At 51.5% G+C, this 11847-nt stretch overlaps 1 protein-coding gene across 5 annotated transcripts in view; it reads right to left on the bottom strand.

Annotated features, from left to right (window-relative positions):
* Positions 1 to 582: 582 nt before the first annotated feature.
* Positions 583 to 11847, bottom strand: part of TMEM219 (transmembrane protein 219) — a 38033-nt gene continuing 26768 nt past the window's right edge. For 2 of the 5 annotated variants that reach the window (XM_082714525.1, XM_082714526.1), the window contains 5 exons: positions 10002 to 10200; positions 9730 to 9919; positions 3547 to 3776; positions 2012 to 2181; positions 583 to 841 (listed from right to left, as the gene is read on the bottom strand). In XM_082714525.1, the coding sequence (XP_082570651.1) occupies positions 2044 to 2181; positions 3547 to 3776; positions 9730 to 9919; positions 10002 to 10166 (723 nt within the window). In that variant the 5' untranslated portion in view covers positions 10167 to 10200 and the 3' untranslated portion in view covers positions 583 to 841; positions 2012 to 2043. The other 3 variants (XM_082714524.1, XM_082714523.1, XM_082714527.1) reach the window with 3 other exon arrangements.

Raw genomic sequence — 11847 nt, 5'->3', positions numbered from 1 at the left:
CGCTGGCCCCGCCTCAGCGCCGAGCCCGAGCTTGTTGCTAGGGGAAGCTTTGAGGGGGCGCGAGGGGGAGGAAAGAAGAAGCCGGATCTGCGCCTGCGTACAGGGCAGCGGTTGGGCGGGGCCAGGGAAGGAGGCTCGCCGGGCGCGGAAAAGGCGGGAAAACGGACGGCTCTGGTCGGTCACCGCACAGCCCGGACGCGGGCTCCCGCGCTCGAGGCCTCTTTGCTGGGAACAGCCAGTCTGCCCGACCCCTTCCGGACGCAGGCCTTTCACAGCTGCGCGACCTGCTCGAGGTCCCACAGCGCTGTCGGGCCTGCTCGTGACCCTTCCACGGGAGTCCCTCAACGGGGGCCGCTACCGAGTCTCTGCCACTGAAGAGAACCGGGCCCGGGGCGGCGCGGCTGCGCGAGACCCAGGGTCTTCCGAAGGCGGGTCAGGCCGGGTCGGGGCCGCGGCCACCGTGCCTCACGCCGGCCCCCGTCCCACGGCCCCCGCCCACCCCGGAGCCGCGGCTCGGCCACGCCCCCGAGCCTGTCCGCCCTGGAAGCCCGCGCCGCCCCCGCCCAGTAAACACCGCGGGCGCCGCCGGGCCAAAGAGCCTTTTATTTCCCCCACGTTCCGGCTCTCCGTTTCCTCCTCCTTCGGACGAAGTCCCGCAGCCGATTCACACCTGCCGAAAAAGGAGATTGAAAACGGGCAGAGGCCGCCCGGGAGGCGCAGCTGGTTGAGCATCGGCCTTCGGTCCGGGCCATGGCCCTGGAGTCCCGGGACCCAGCCCCCGTGTGTGGGGGGGGTCCCCGCTCAGTGGGGTCGGCTTCGCCCTCTCTCTGCCTCACACGTCCTGACTGGAACAGACCGGACGGACCGGACGGCTCTCGGGGAGGCTCCGGGCTGGCGGTGAGGACTGAGCAAGGGGGCGCCTCGGACTGAGCAAGGGGGCGCCTCGGAGGCGCGGCTCATGGTCCCAGGGGTCCTGGGATCGAGGCCCACATCGCGCTGCCTGCTCCCCCCATCCCTCGGCCTGCCTCTCTGCCTCTCTGTCAAATACACAAAATCTTAAAAAAAAAAAAAAAGAAAAGAAAAGAAAGCGCGTTAGGAGCAGAGCAAGCAGGGACTACAGATGCGCACAAGCGCCCATCGCAGCCGGGCGGCCCTTCAGACCCCGGGTCTGCCAGGAGCCAGAAAGCCCTCATGTCCCCGTCACTCAGATCCAAGGAAAGCCATGAGGGTCCCACTGTCTCCTGTCCCAAGTAGGTGGCGCCTCGCCCTGAGCAGAATCAGCAATGTGGACCTCAGCGTCCAGTTCCTCTGGCCAGAGCCCTTCCCGCGCCGGGGCTGCTCCTGCTTCTCCCGCGGCCGTCTCCTGGGCGCCGCAGCGACTCGCTGAAGCCGAGAGCAGCTTCAGAGCCGGGCGCACAACACAGGACTCCCAGATGACAGACTGAGACTTTCCTTCACGAGCAGACCCATGGACCACTCAGCCCAAAGGTCCCCCGCCCACCGCCGCCTCTGTTAGCGGTGCGCCCACCGCCGCCTCTGTTAGCGGTGCTCCCCCAAAGACTGAGGGCAGACTCCACTGCTTCCAAATGCAATGAAGGCTGACGGAAAAGAGAAAGTGTATGTAAAACGCTTCGGCACCAACTTTGTGCCTCGCAGATGGGCGTCAGCGATCCTTTGATCCTGCTCACGGTGAGTCTTACACAATTTGCATCATGAAACTGGGTATTAGGACTCCAGGACAAAAGCGAAATCAACAGAACTCCTACCCAGGCGCATCCTCAGATCGGGATCCTGTTCGCTCACCACGGTTGCCAGAAAGCTGGGATAGGAACTACAGCTACGGAGGAGTCTCGAAACCCGCAGGTTCACCGCACGACGGCGGTCACAGCAGAGTACGAACATGAAGTTCAGAGATAAGTAAAACCACTTTGTGTACGAATGACCCTATCCCAGCTATGATTGCCACGTCTCCCCATCCCTACTCCCACGGGACTGGGGCAAAGAACCTTACCTGAGAACAAGACGGGAACGAGGCCAGCGCCCTCAGAGCCGCGTTCTAGACCAGTGGGACTCCCGGCGCGGGGGGAAGCACACAGCAGTGAGACAGCAGAGAAGGCCACAGAAGAGAAGCAGGAAGGAGCCCAAAACAAGCAACCTGGAGCCACACAGAGCCAGCTCCTCCTGAGGACGGGCAAAGGGAAAGGAGGAATGAGTATCTTCTCCTGGGAAGACATTTCTTCCCCGGGGCCAGGAGCTACAGAGCAAAGCCCCTGTGGGGGGAGAAGGCTCCCTGTATCCAAGGAGCAACCAAATGGAAAATGTAATTTCCATACAAGCTAATTGTCTCAATGCTCGATGAACTGCTTTCTCACCCAACCATCGAGGCGAGCCGCTTTGATGTCTCCGTGAGATAGGAAAGTTCACTACTGCCACTTTAAATATGCTCGAGCAGGGTTAGGTCTGGAAACCAGTATTTTCTCTGCTTTAAGCTCCCGAGTGGTGTTCCCCATGGGGTCTTTGCACATGTGAGGGGAAAGCACGCAGCAGCCTCCTGTCTCCTCCGCTCGGTCGGTCCCTCTCACCCAGCATCAGTGGCCCCCATGGCCTGCACTATTAAGTCACAGAGTTTTAGCCTCAAGTTACGGAGCCTCACAGCCAGGCCCCTGCCTCTCTCCTGTCTCTTCCGCTCAGTCTTTCCTAAGCCCCTCCTCATGGAGTGCCCTCGAAGGCCAGACACTTTTCCATCTCTAGGTCTGTGCTCACGCGGGTCCTTTGGCCTGCGATTTCTGTCTCGTCTCCAGAATCCCCTCTATTGCATTCTCTGCCCACATCTTCCTCCTCCTCCAGGGTCACCCTGAAAGGGCAGACACAGCCCGGGACTGCAGTCAGAAGGCACAGGCTGTAATCCTGGGTCTGCCACTTAACCAGCTATGTGGCCTGGGGCAATTCACTCCCTCTCTCTAAGCCTGTTTCCTCGTCTGTAAAATGGGATAATAACAGCTACCTCAAAAGGCTGTTTTAAGATCAAATGAGATAATGAATCTGAAAGCACTTTGTACATTATAAACTACTGTACACAATTCTCTTTCTTAAATGCCACCTTCTCTGTGAAGCACTCTCCATAAATGTTCAAGTTAGGGTTAATTGCTCCTTACTCTGTGTTTGAATAACATCTCTAGGATAGCGATTAGCCCGTTCAGCCTCTCATTACAGCTTCTGCATTCCTTTAAGGTGGAGATCATATTTTATTCTGTTTAAAGACAATCGTTAACAGTAATAGCTCTCACTCATCCAATCTGTGACGTAGCAAGGCGTTGTACTGGGCACCTGACATTCATTCTCATTCATCTTTATTTGTTGGCATCAGGAGATAGTATCGTGTTTTCCATTTTACAGAGGAGGATGCTGAGGCTCAGAGAGGCTCAGATGCTTGCTCAAGGTCACACAGCCTGTGCCTTTTCTATTAGGTAAAACTGCCCTCAGTTGCCTTCAAGGCAGAGCGTTCAGCCGGCAGCGTATGAAATCCCAAAAACCCGAGGCTCTTACCGAGGTGAGCAGCTTGGTGAGCACAAGGCCTTCGTGGCTCCAGACGCTGACACACTCCTCAGTTGTCTGAAGACTCAAGGTGGCATTTCCTGTTCCCTCCTCTGAGCAGGAGAGGGGTGGCTGGCTGGAGGGCAGGATTTCTGAAGCAGCACTAAAATACAGGCACGTTCCTGGGGTCCTTTCTGTGGTCACTCTGGCAGTAATGAGGACCCGCTCTTCCGCAGAAGATCCTGCGAGAGGCACAGGAGAGGCAGTGGAAGAAGTTGGAGGGCGGGGTGGAAGCTATTTATCTTCAGACTTCCATTCATTTCTAAGGCTTCCTTCAGTACCAGCTGTTTTGGCATTCAATAATGTACTCTGTACACTATCACTGGGTCAATAAGAAATAACAATAACTATGTATCCGTATAAACAAAAAATTAACTTTGCTTACAATCAGTAAAACAATCCCGCCAGTGCTCACGAAGTTGCAGTGAAACTGGGGCAGACACACATTGCCAATGTCAGTCTGTATAAAGGAGTCTGTCCCTTTTGAGAAAGCAGTTTCCTCGTAGGTACCAAAATCCATGAAAAGGTTCACATCCCATTTCAAATTAGCAGGGAAAGGATGGTCTATTTCGTCAATGCCCTTGGGACAATTTCCATGGGGGGGGGGGAGTCAGACTCATCTCATACTATAAAATAAAGTCCAGATGTGCTAGAGACCTATACAAACAAATTAAACAAAACAAAACCCAAAGAAAATTCAGAAGAATATTTTCTAAGTTTACAGTGGGGAAGGCCTTCCTAAAAGACACAAGACCTTGACAAGCCTGAGCAAAGAATGCGAGCAATAAACTTAACTTCATAACAGTTGAAGGCTTCTCAAAGATGAAAGGTAATGAAAAAAAAAATAAAGTAACAGAATGGATAAAAATACCTATCCAGGGGTGCCTGGGTGGCTCAGTGAATTAAGCCGCTGCCTTTCGCTCAGGTCATGATCTCAGGGTCCTGGGATCGAGTCCCGCATCAGGCGCTCTGCTCAGCGGGGGGGCCTGCTTCCCTCTCTCTCTCTGCTGCCTCTCTACTTGTGATCTCTTTGTCAAATAAATAAAACCTTTTAAAAAAAATACCTATCCATTTTTTGTAAAGATTTATTTATTGGGGGGCACCTAGGTGGCTCAGTGGGTTAAGCCTCTGCCTTCAGCTCAGGTCATGATCTCAGGGTCCTGGGATCGAGCCCCACATTGGGCTCTCTGCTCGGTGGGGAGCCTGCTTCCCCATCACTCCCACCGCCTCTGCCTGCCTCTCTGCCTACTTGTGATCTCTGTCAAATAAATAAATAAAATCTTAAAAAAAAAAGATGCATTTATTGGGGGGGTAGCAGGAGAAACTTCAAGCAGACTCCCCTCTGAGCAACGAGCTCATGGGACTTGATCTCATAACCCATGGGATTCTTACCTGAGCTAAAACCAAGAGCTAAATGCTTGACAGACTGAGCCACCCAGGTGCCCCAAAATGTCTATATTTAATTGGCAAAAAGGTTTACAATACAGAATATATAAGGATCTTCTAAAAATCAAAAACATAAAGACAAGCAACTTAAAAGACAAATGAGCAAAGGATACGAACAGAAAATTCATGGAGGCATGAAAATAGCCAATGAACCTACAAGAAGATAGTCAACCTCACTCACAATCAGAAGAAAGTACATGAAAACAATCAGGCAATTTCTTTGCTCATTAAATTGGTAAAAATTAAAAAGACTGATAATAACAAGAGTTGCTGGGGCACCTGGGTGGCTCAGTCATGGTCCCAGGATCCTGGGATCGAGCCCCGCATCGGGCTCCCTTGCTTAGTGGGGAGCCTGCTTCTTCCTCTGCCTGCTTCTCCCTTTGCTTGTGCTCTCTCTGTCAAATAAATAAATAAAATATTTAAAAATAAATAAATAAATAAATAATAATGAGTTGCTGAAGATGTAGGGAAATGGGCACTCTCAGTGAGTGACACCTTTTAGAAGACAATGTGGCTGCATCTATCACAATTTTAAATGGATACAGACTGTGCCTGAGAAGGCACGCGGGTGGCTCAGCCATTAAGCTGCTGCCTTCAGCTCAGGTCATGATCCCAGGGTCTTAGGATCGAACCCCGCATCGGGCTCCTTGCTCAGCAGGAAGCCTGCTTCTCCTTCTCCCACTTCCCCTGCTAGTGTTCCCTCTCTCGCTGTTCACTGTGTCTCTCTGTCAAATAAATAAAATCTTTAAAAAAAAAAAAACAACAAAACTGTGGACACTGCAGGAGAGGTGAGACAGATTTTTACGTGGGCTTTTTATACTTCTTTGTGGTCCGAATCCACAACAAAACAAATCTATTAAAAAAAGGTCCATACCCTTTGACTCAGTAATACCATTTATAGAAACTCATCGTAAGGAAAGGATTCAAAAGAAAGATGCCAAGTATACCAAGATGTTTATTGTGTTTCTCTCTCTCTCTCTCTCACACACACACACACACAAAATAGGAAGCGATAAGATGTTTAACACTAGGAAAAGAGTTACAAATGATGGTCCAACCACTTAATGGATCTTTCCAGGTCCATTGGTGTACATCCATTAAAATAATAATGTTCAGACCAGGCAGAAACTAAGAAAATGATGTCATAAGTGAAAAAAGAGAAATACAAACCCCTGTGTATGTATGTGTGTGTGTATATATATTGTGTGTGTATACATACATACAACATAATGACTATAAAAAATCTACATGCAAACTTTCCAAGAGAACGATCCCCTGTTTCTCTACATTCCCCAGATCGAACCCACCCACTGTCAATGTCTCTCTAGCATCAGTCCCCTTCTTTCACGGCATTGTCTTAGTTTGGGTGTCCTCATCTTCTTTCTATTGTAACCACCTCCTACCTGTCTTCCTGCCATTGGACACACTTCTACCAGGCAGTCAGCCAACACAGTGTGATCTTTGTCAAAGAACAGCAACAAACTCATACTATTTTCCTGACAAAAATTTGAGTTTGCCAAATGCACCAGATAAAGTTCAACTACCTGAGCTTGGCACGTGAGACCCTCCAGAGGATTCTGTCTGCTTCCTCAAATACATCTTTTGCCACTCATTCAACACTCCTTCCCCTGCAGCATTCGAACTGAACCCCTTGGAGTTCTCAAACATGCTATTATGGTCCCCGTCGGCATGCCTTTGCATATGCTTGGAAGAGCACACTCCTAACTCTCCCTCAAGCCTCGGCTCCAGCACTGAATCCTTGGAAAAGCCTCTTCACTAACCCTGTGTGACAGACTCCTGAGTATTCCCACTGTAACCTGTATGCTCCTTCACACGGTTAAAGGTATTTGCTTCTGTTCATATCTGTATCCTTGCTAGACTTTGTAAGCTGCTCGAGGCCAAGGCCCATGTCTTACATGTCTCTATATTCCCCTTGCTTGGTATATAGTAGGTGCTCAATAATTATTGCTTAGATAATGCAGTCGTATTTTTATTCTGTTTCTAACCATTATAGAAAGAAGAGGGCTTGTCTGCAGAAGCAGAACTTGAGAAGCTGATTCTAAAATCCACATGTAATTAAAGGGATCTGGAATAAGCAAAAGAATTTTTAAAAAGGAGAACAAACTTGGAGGACTCACATTTCCTGATTTGAAACTTAATACAAAGCTGCGGTAATTAAGAGTATGGAGCTACCATAAGGACAGACACGTAAATCAGTGGAACAGAACTGAGAGTCCAGAAATAAACCTATATATACATCCACGGTCAACTGATTGTCAGTAACGGTGCCAAGACTATTCAAAGGAAAGAACTGTCTTTTCAACAAAACATGCTGGGACAACTGGAGAGCCACTTGCAAAAGAACAAAGCTGAACCCCGTCCTCACACCATTCACAAAAGTGAACTCGAAATGGATCCTACAGCTAAATGTAAGCGTTAAAACTATAAAACTTTAATAGAAAAGATGGGGGTAAATCTTCGTGAGGTGGAGTTAGGCAAAGCTCTGCTTAACCAAGACACTAAAAGCACAAGCAACTAAAAAACAAACAAACAAACAAAAAACCCTAAAACAAAACTTTGGGGTGCCTGGGTGGCTAGTTGGTTAAGTGACTGCCTTTGGCACAGGTCATGATCCCCAAATCCTGGGATCCAGCCCCACATTGGGCATGCTGCTCAGCAGGGAGTCTCCTTCTCTCTCTCTTTCTGCCCCCTGCCCCCTCCTGCTTGTACTCTCTTTCTCTCAAAAAACATCTTAAATGAAAAAAAAAAAAAAAAAAAGAACACCATCAACAAAGTGATAAGAGAACCCAGAGAATGGGATAAAATATGTGCAAATCATACATCAGATAAGAGACTTGTATCTAGGGGCGCCTGGGTGGCTCAGTAGGTTAAAGCCTCTGCCTTCGGCTCAGGTCATGGACTCAGGGTCCTGGGATCGAGCCCCTCATTGGGCTCTCTGCTCAGCAGGGAGCCTGCTTCCCCTCTCTCTTTGCCTGCCTCTCTGCCTACTTGTGATCTCTGTCTGTCAAATAAACACATAGTATCTTTAAAAAAAAGAGAGAGCCTTGTGTCTAGGAAAACAAACAACTCTTACAACTCAATAATTAAAAGGCAAATTATCCAAATTTTTTTAAAAGGCAAAACTCTGAATATACATTTCTTCAAAGAGGATAGACAAATGAGAAGCCATAAAAAATGCTCAGTATCATGAGCCATGCCAATCAGAACCACAGTAAGATACTACTTCCCAATGACTAGGATGGTTAGAATTAAAAAAGATAATAACAAGTGTTGATAAGGACATGGAGAAACTGGAATTCACACACTGCTGGGGGGAAACACAAAATGGTACAGCCACCTTGGAAAACAGTCTGTCAGCTCCTCAAAAGATTAAACACATAGTTATAATATGACCCAGGAATTCCACTTCTTGGTATTTTATTTCCCCCAAGAGAAATGAAAATGTACGATCACACAGAATCTTGTATGCGAATGCTGACAGCAGCATTGTCTGTAATAGTCAAAAAGTAAAAACAATTCAAATGTCAAACAACTGATGAATGCATAATTAAGATGTGGAATATCCATACAATGGATGTTATTCAGCAACAGAAACACAGAATACGGGTGCGTGCTATGACATGGATGGACCCTGGAAACATACTGATTGAAAGAAGCCAGTCACAAAACAACACACATTGTATGAAATGTTCCGAATGAGCAAATCCACAGAAAAAGAAAAATTAGTAGTTGCCTGGGTCTGGGAAGCTAGGAGGAAAAGGGGAGCAACTGCTAACGGAATGAAGTGCTCTAAAATTGATTGTGGTGGTAGCTGCACACTTCTGGGACGATACGAAAAGCCATTGAATGGTACCTTTTAAATGTGTGAATTTTATGTTATATGATCCTATCTCAATACAGCTGAAGTACATATATTTACAAAATAAAAAGAACAGGAAAAACCATCTCAAGTCTGTATGTATCAGACACCTTCCTTTACTCTCTTTGACCACACAGATGTACACCTGGACATTAGAGACCTTCCCCTGCATGCCCCCCCCACAAAATTCACAAGGGAATCTTAGAATGATAGCATCGGAAGACAGAGTCCCGCCTTTCTCTCCTCCCTTTTCATCCCTCCGATTTCAGACAAGGAACCTGAGGCCAAATCCCACACAGGAATCAACGGCATCCACTGACACCCCCCACCCCGATCATTTTCCCAGAAGACTCTAAGCTCTGTGGGAATGGATGACGTCTAATTTTTTCTGTATCCTCCATCCTCCACAGCACACACAGCTGTGCTAAGAACCGAGCAGGCACTCAATGCACTTGGTTAATTGAACAGGACATGCTTCTTGAACATCCCTGCGGAACAAGAAGGTGCCTCTAAGAGGAGTAAGCCAGAGGGATAAAGAAGGAAGAGAAAGTACATTAGGGCAGATCTACCCCATCTCATCACACCTCCAAGGAAAGACTCAAAGAACCTCAGAGCTGGAAGGGCAAAGAGCAAACACCTACAGGGAACCCACAGGGTATCACGGTAGTTACTGAAAGAATGTAGCCCTCACTACAGCAGAAGCGACTAAGGCCTTGGGATATGTCCAAGGTCACCAGCCTGGAGAAGTCAGAGACAGAACCCAGCCCCAAGTGTTCTGATGCCCAACCCACAGTGCTCTTTGATCTCACCTTTCAATCCCATGTGACTACCCTGGACCATAGTTTGGAATGTCTGTGTCTTGTTCCTGTCTGGACCATCTCCGAAGTTCAAGGTGGTCAGTAAGCCCACGACCTGAGGCCCATGCCACTTCCCTGTGACTGTCCCATTCACGGGGCACAGGGTCAGCTGGCCAAAAGATCTCAAGAAAGAGACCCAGTCCTGTGTGCAAAAGAAAGGTGGGAGAGAGGTGAGATTAGCAGCACGAGCAAGGACCTGTGAAAAGGATGAAGAAGGTACTCACCTGAGGGATGTCAGGGCTGCGTAAGCCAGTGCTGTGGGTGAGGAGGAAGCCTCCAAGGCCCAGGCCTGACAGGCCAAGAAGCAGCAGGATCAAAGTGGCACAGACCAGGGGTGGGTGGTGGGCCAGACAGAGATGCAGGTTGTGCCCTGCCTGGCAGCTGCCCATGGGGAGAAGAAGGGTCCGGGCCTCCACGGAGAGCCTGCAGGAGGACAGGAGGGGAGAACTGGACAAGAGGCTGCCAGTCAGAAGGCACTTACCCATTCTATTCAAAGGGAAACTAAAGCACTAAAAAGACAAGGGGCTTGCCCAAGGTCACGAAGTGGCAGAGCCAGGACAAGAATCTAGGGCTCAAGTGTTCACCCCTCTGCACCACTTGATCGATGTTTGCTGCAGCTGATTTCTGAAGTAATCAAGGCAGAAGCAAAGCAGAGCACACTGTGTTGGGAAGAGGAACCCAAAAGGAGAATGCTCAAGGGGAGAGATTCAGGAAGCCGCTGTTGTGGGGCTAAGGTCTGGCTGAGGAACAGTTCCATCCAACAGCCCAGACGAAGGGAGCGTCTGATGAAAAGAACTTCAGTGCGGAGCACAAACGGCTCGGTCCGCATCCTCCTCCGCCACTCACTGGCGAGGCGAGACCCGCCAGCTAACCTTTGTGCGGGTAGGGACCTGGGACAGACCGGCCGACAGTAGGGGCGAGATGGGACGGATCAGGCAGGCTGGCAGAGCACGCGGCCCTGCAGGAACTCGGTCATGTCCACTGCCTTTCTGTTTCACCGTGTCATACTGAACTTGAAAACTAGGCCAAGCAAGGTAAGAAAATGCGGTCGTGGAAACTGAGATGCGGGGACTTTCACAGAGCGGCGGCGGGGCCGAGCTCGGAACCCGTCCTGCGCGTCCAGGGGGAGCGCCCTTTCCCAGGCAGGAAGCCACAGGCTGAGGAAAAGGAACCCCTGCACGACGGGACCGACGTCCGGGGTGGGTGGGGGAAGGCGGGCTCCAGGGGAATGCGGGTGTCCCCAGCGCCCAGTCCCGGCCCGGCCGCCCGGCCCGGCTCCTCCGGGGAGCGGGAGGAAGCGCGGAGGCGGAGGGCGGAGCCTGAGTCCAGCCGCAGGGGGAGCCCCTGGGCCTCCCCTCCGCCCCGCAACGCCCCTCCTGCGGGAGCTCAACACCCGCACCATCCCTTCCCGCGCCTGCGGCGTCGGATCCGCCTGCCGCTCCCTCTCACCGCTCGCAGCCGGGCGGAGGCCGGCGCCCCCCGCGACGTCACGCGTGGAGCCGCGAAGGGGCGGGGTCCGCGCTCGCCCCACCCCCCGCGGGGAGGCGCATGCGCGCTGGCCCCGCGGGCGGCTTCCCGGCCCCGCCCAGGCTGGGCGGGGGCGTACCAAGGAGGAAGCGGGTGAGGGGTCCACGCAGCGGAACGTCCTCCGCGGCAGGTGCGTCGGCGGGAGAGACGGCAGAGGAGCGTCTGTGGGGACGTTGTCGGAGCTAACGGCCCAGTCCGGGGACACTGGGGCGCCTTTGAGCGAGAGTCGCGGAGCAGACATTTTTCGGTGGCCCGCGCCCCTCCCGCGCCAATCGCACAGCCCGGCCGCGCCCTGGCTCGGGTCCGAATCGGGGTCCGCCCGGCTCGGGGTCGGCGTGGGGCGAACGTCCCGCCCGGAGCTCCTGGCCTTGCGGACTCCTCGGGCTGCGCTTTTCCCGGCGCCTCCCGCTCGGTGCCCTGGTTTTAGGGCGTCCCTCGGGCCTAGGTTCCTGCCGCGGCCGGACGGCTCAGTAGAGGCTCACGTCCGCCCGGGCTGGAGGGACGAGGACACCGAAGGCCGCCTTCCCGGAAGCAGCGGGACGC

This window comes from Mustela nivalis (genome assembly GCF_964662115.1).
Source record: "Mustela nivalis genome assembly, chromosome: 19".
Lineage (NCBI taxonomy): Eukaryota > Metazoa > Chordata > Mammalia > Carnivora > Mustelidae > Mustela > Mustela nivalis.
Note: the sequence above shows the minus strand (reverse complement) of the source record. Positions and strands in the feature narration are given on the sequence as shown.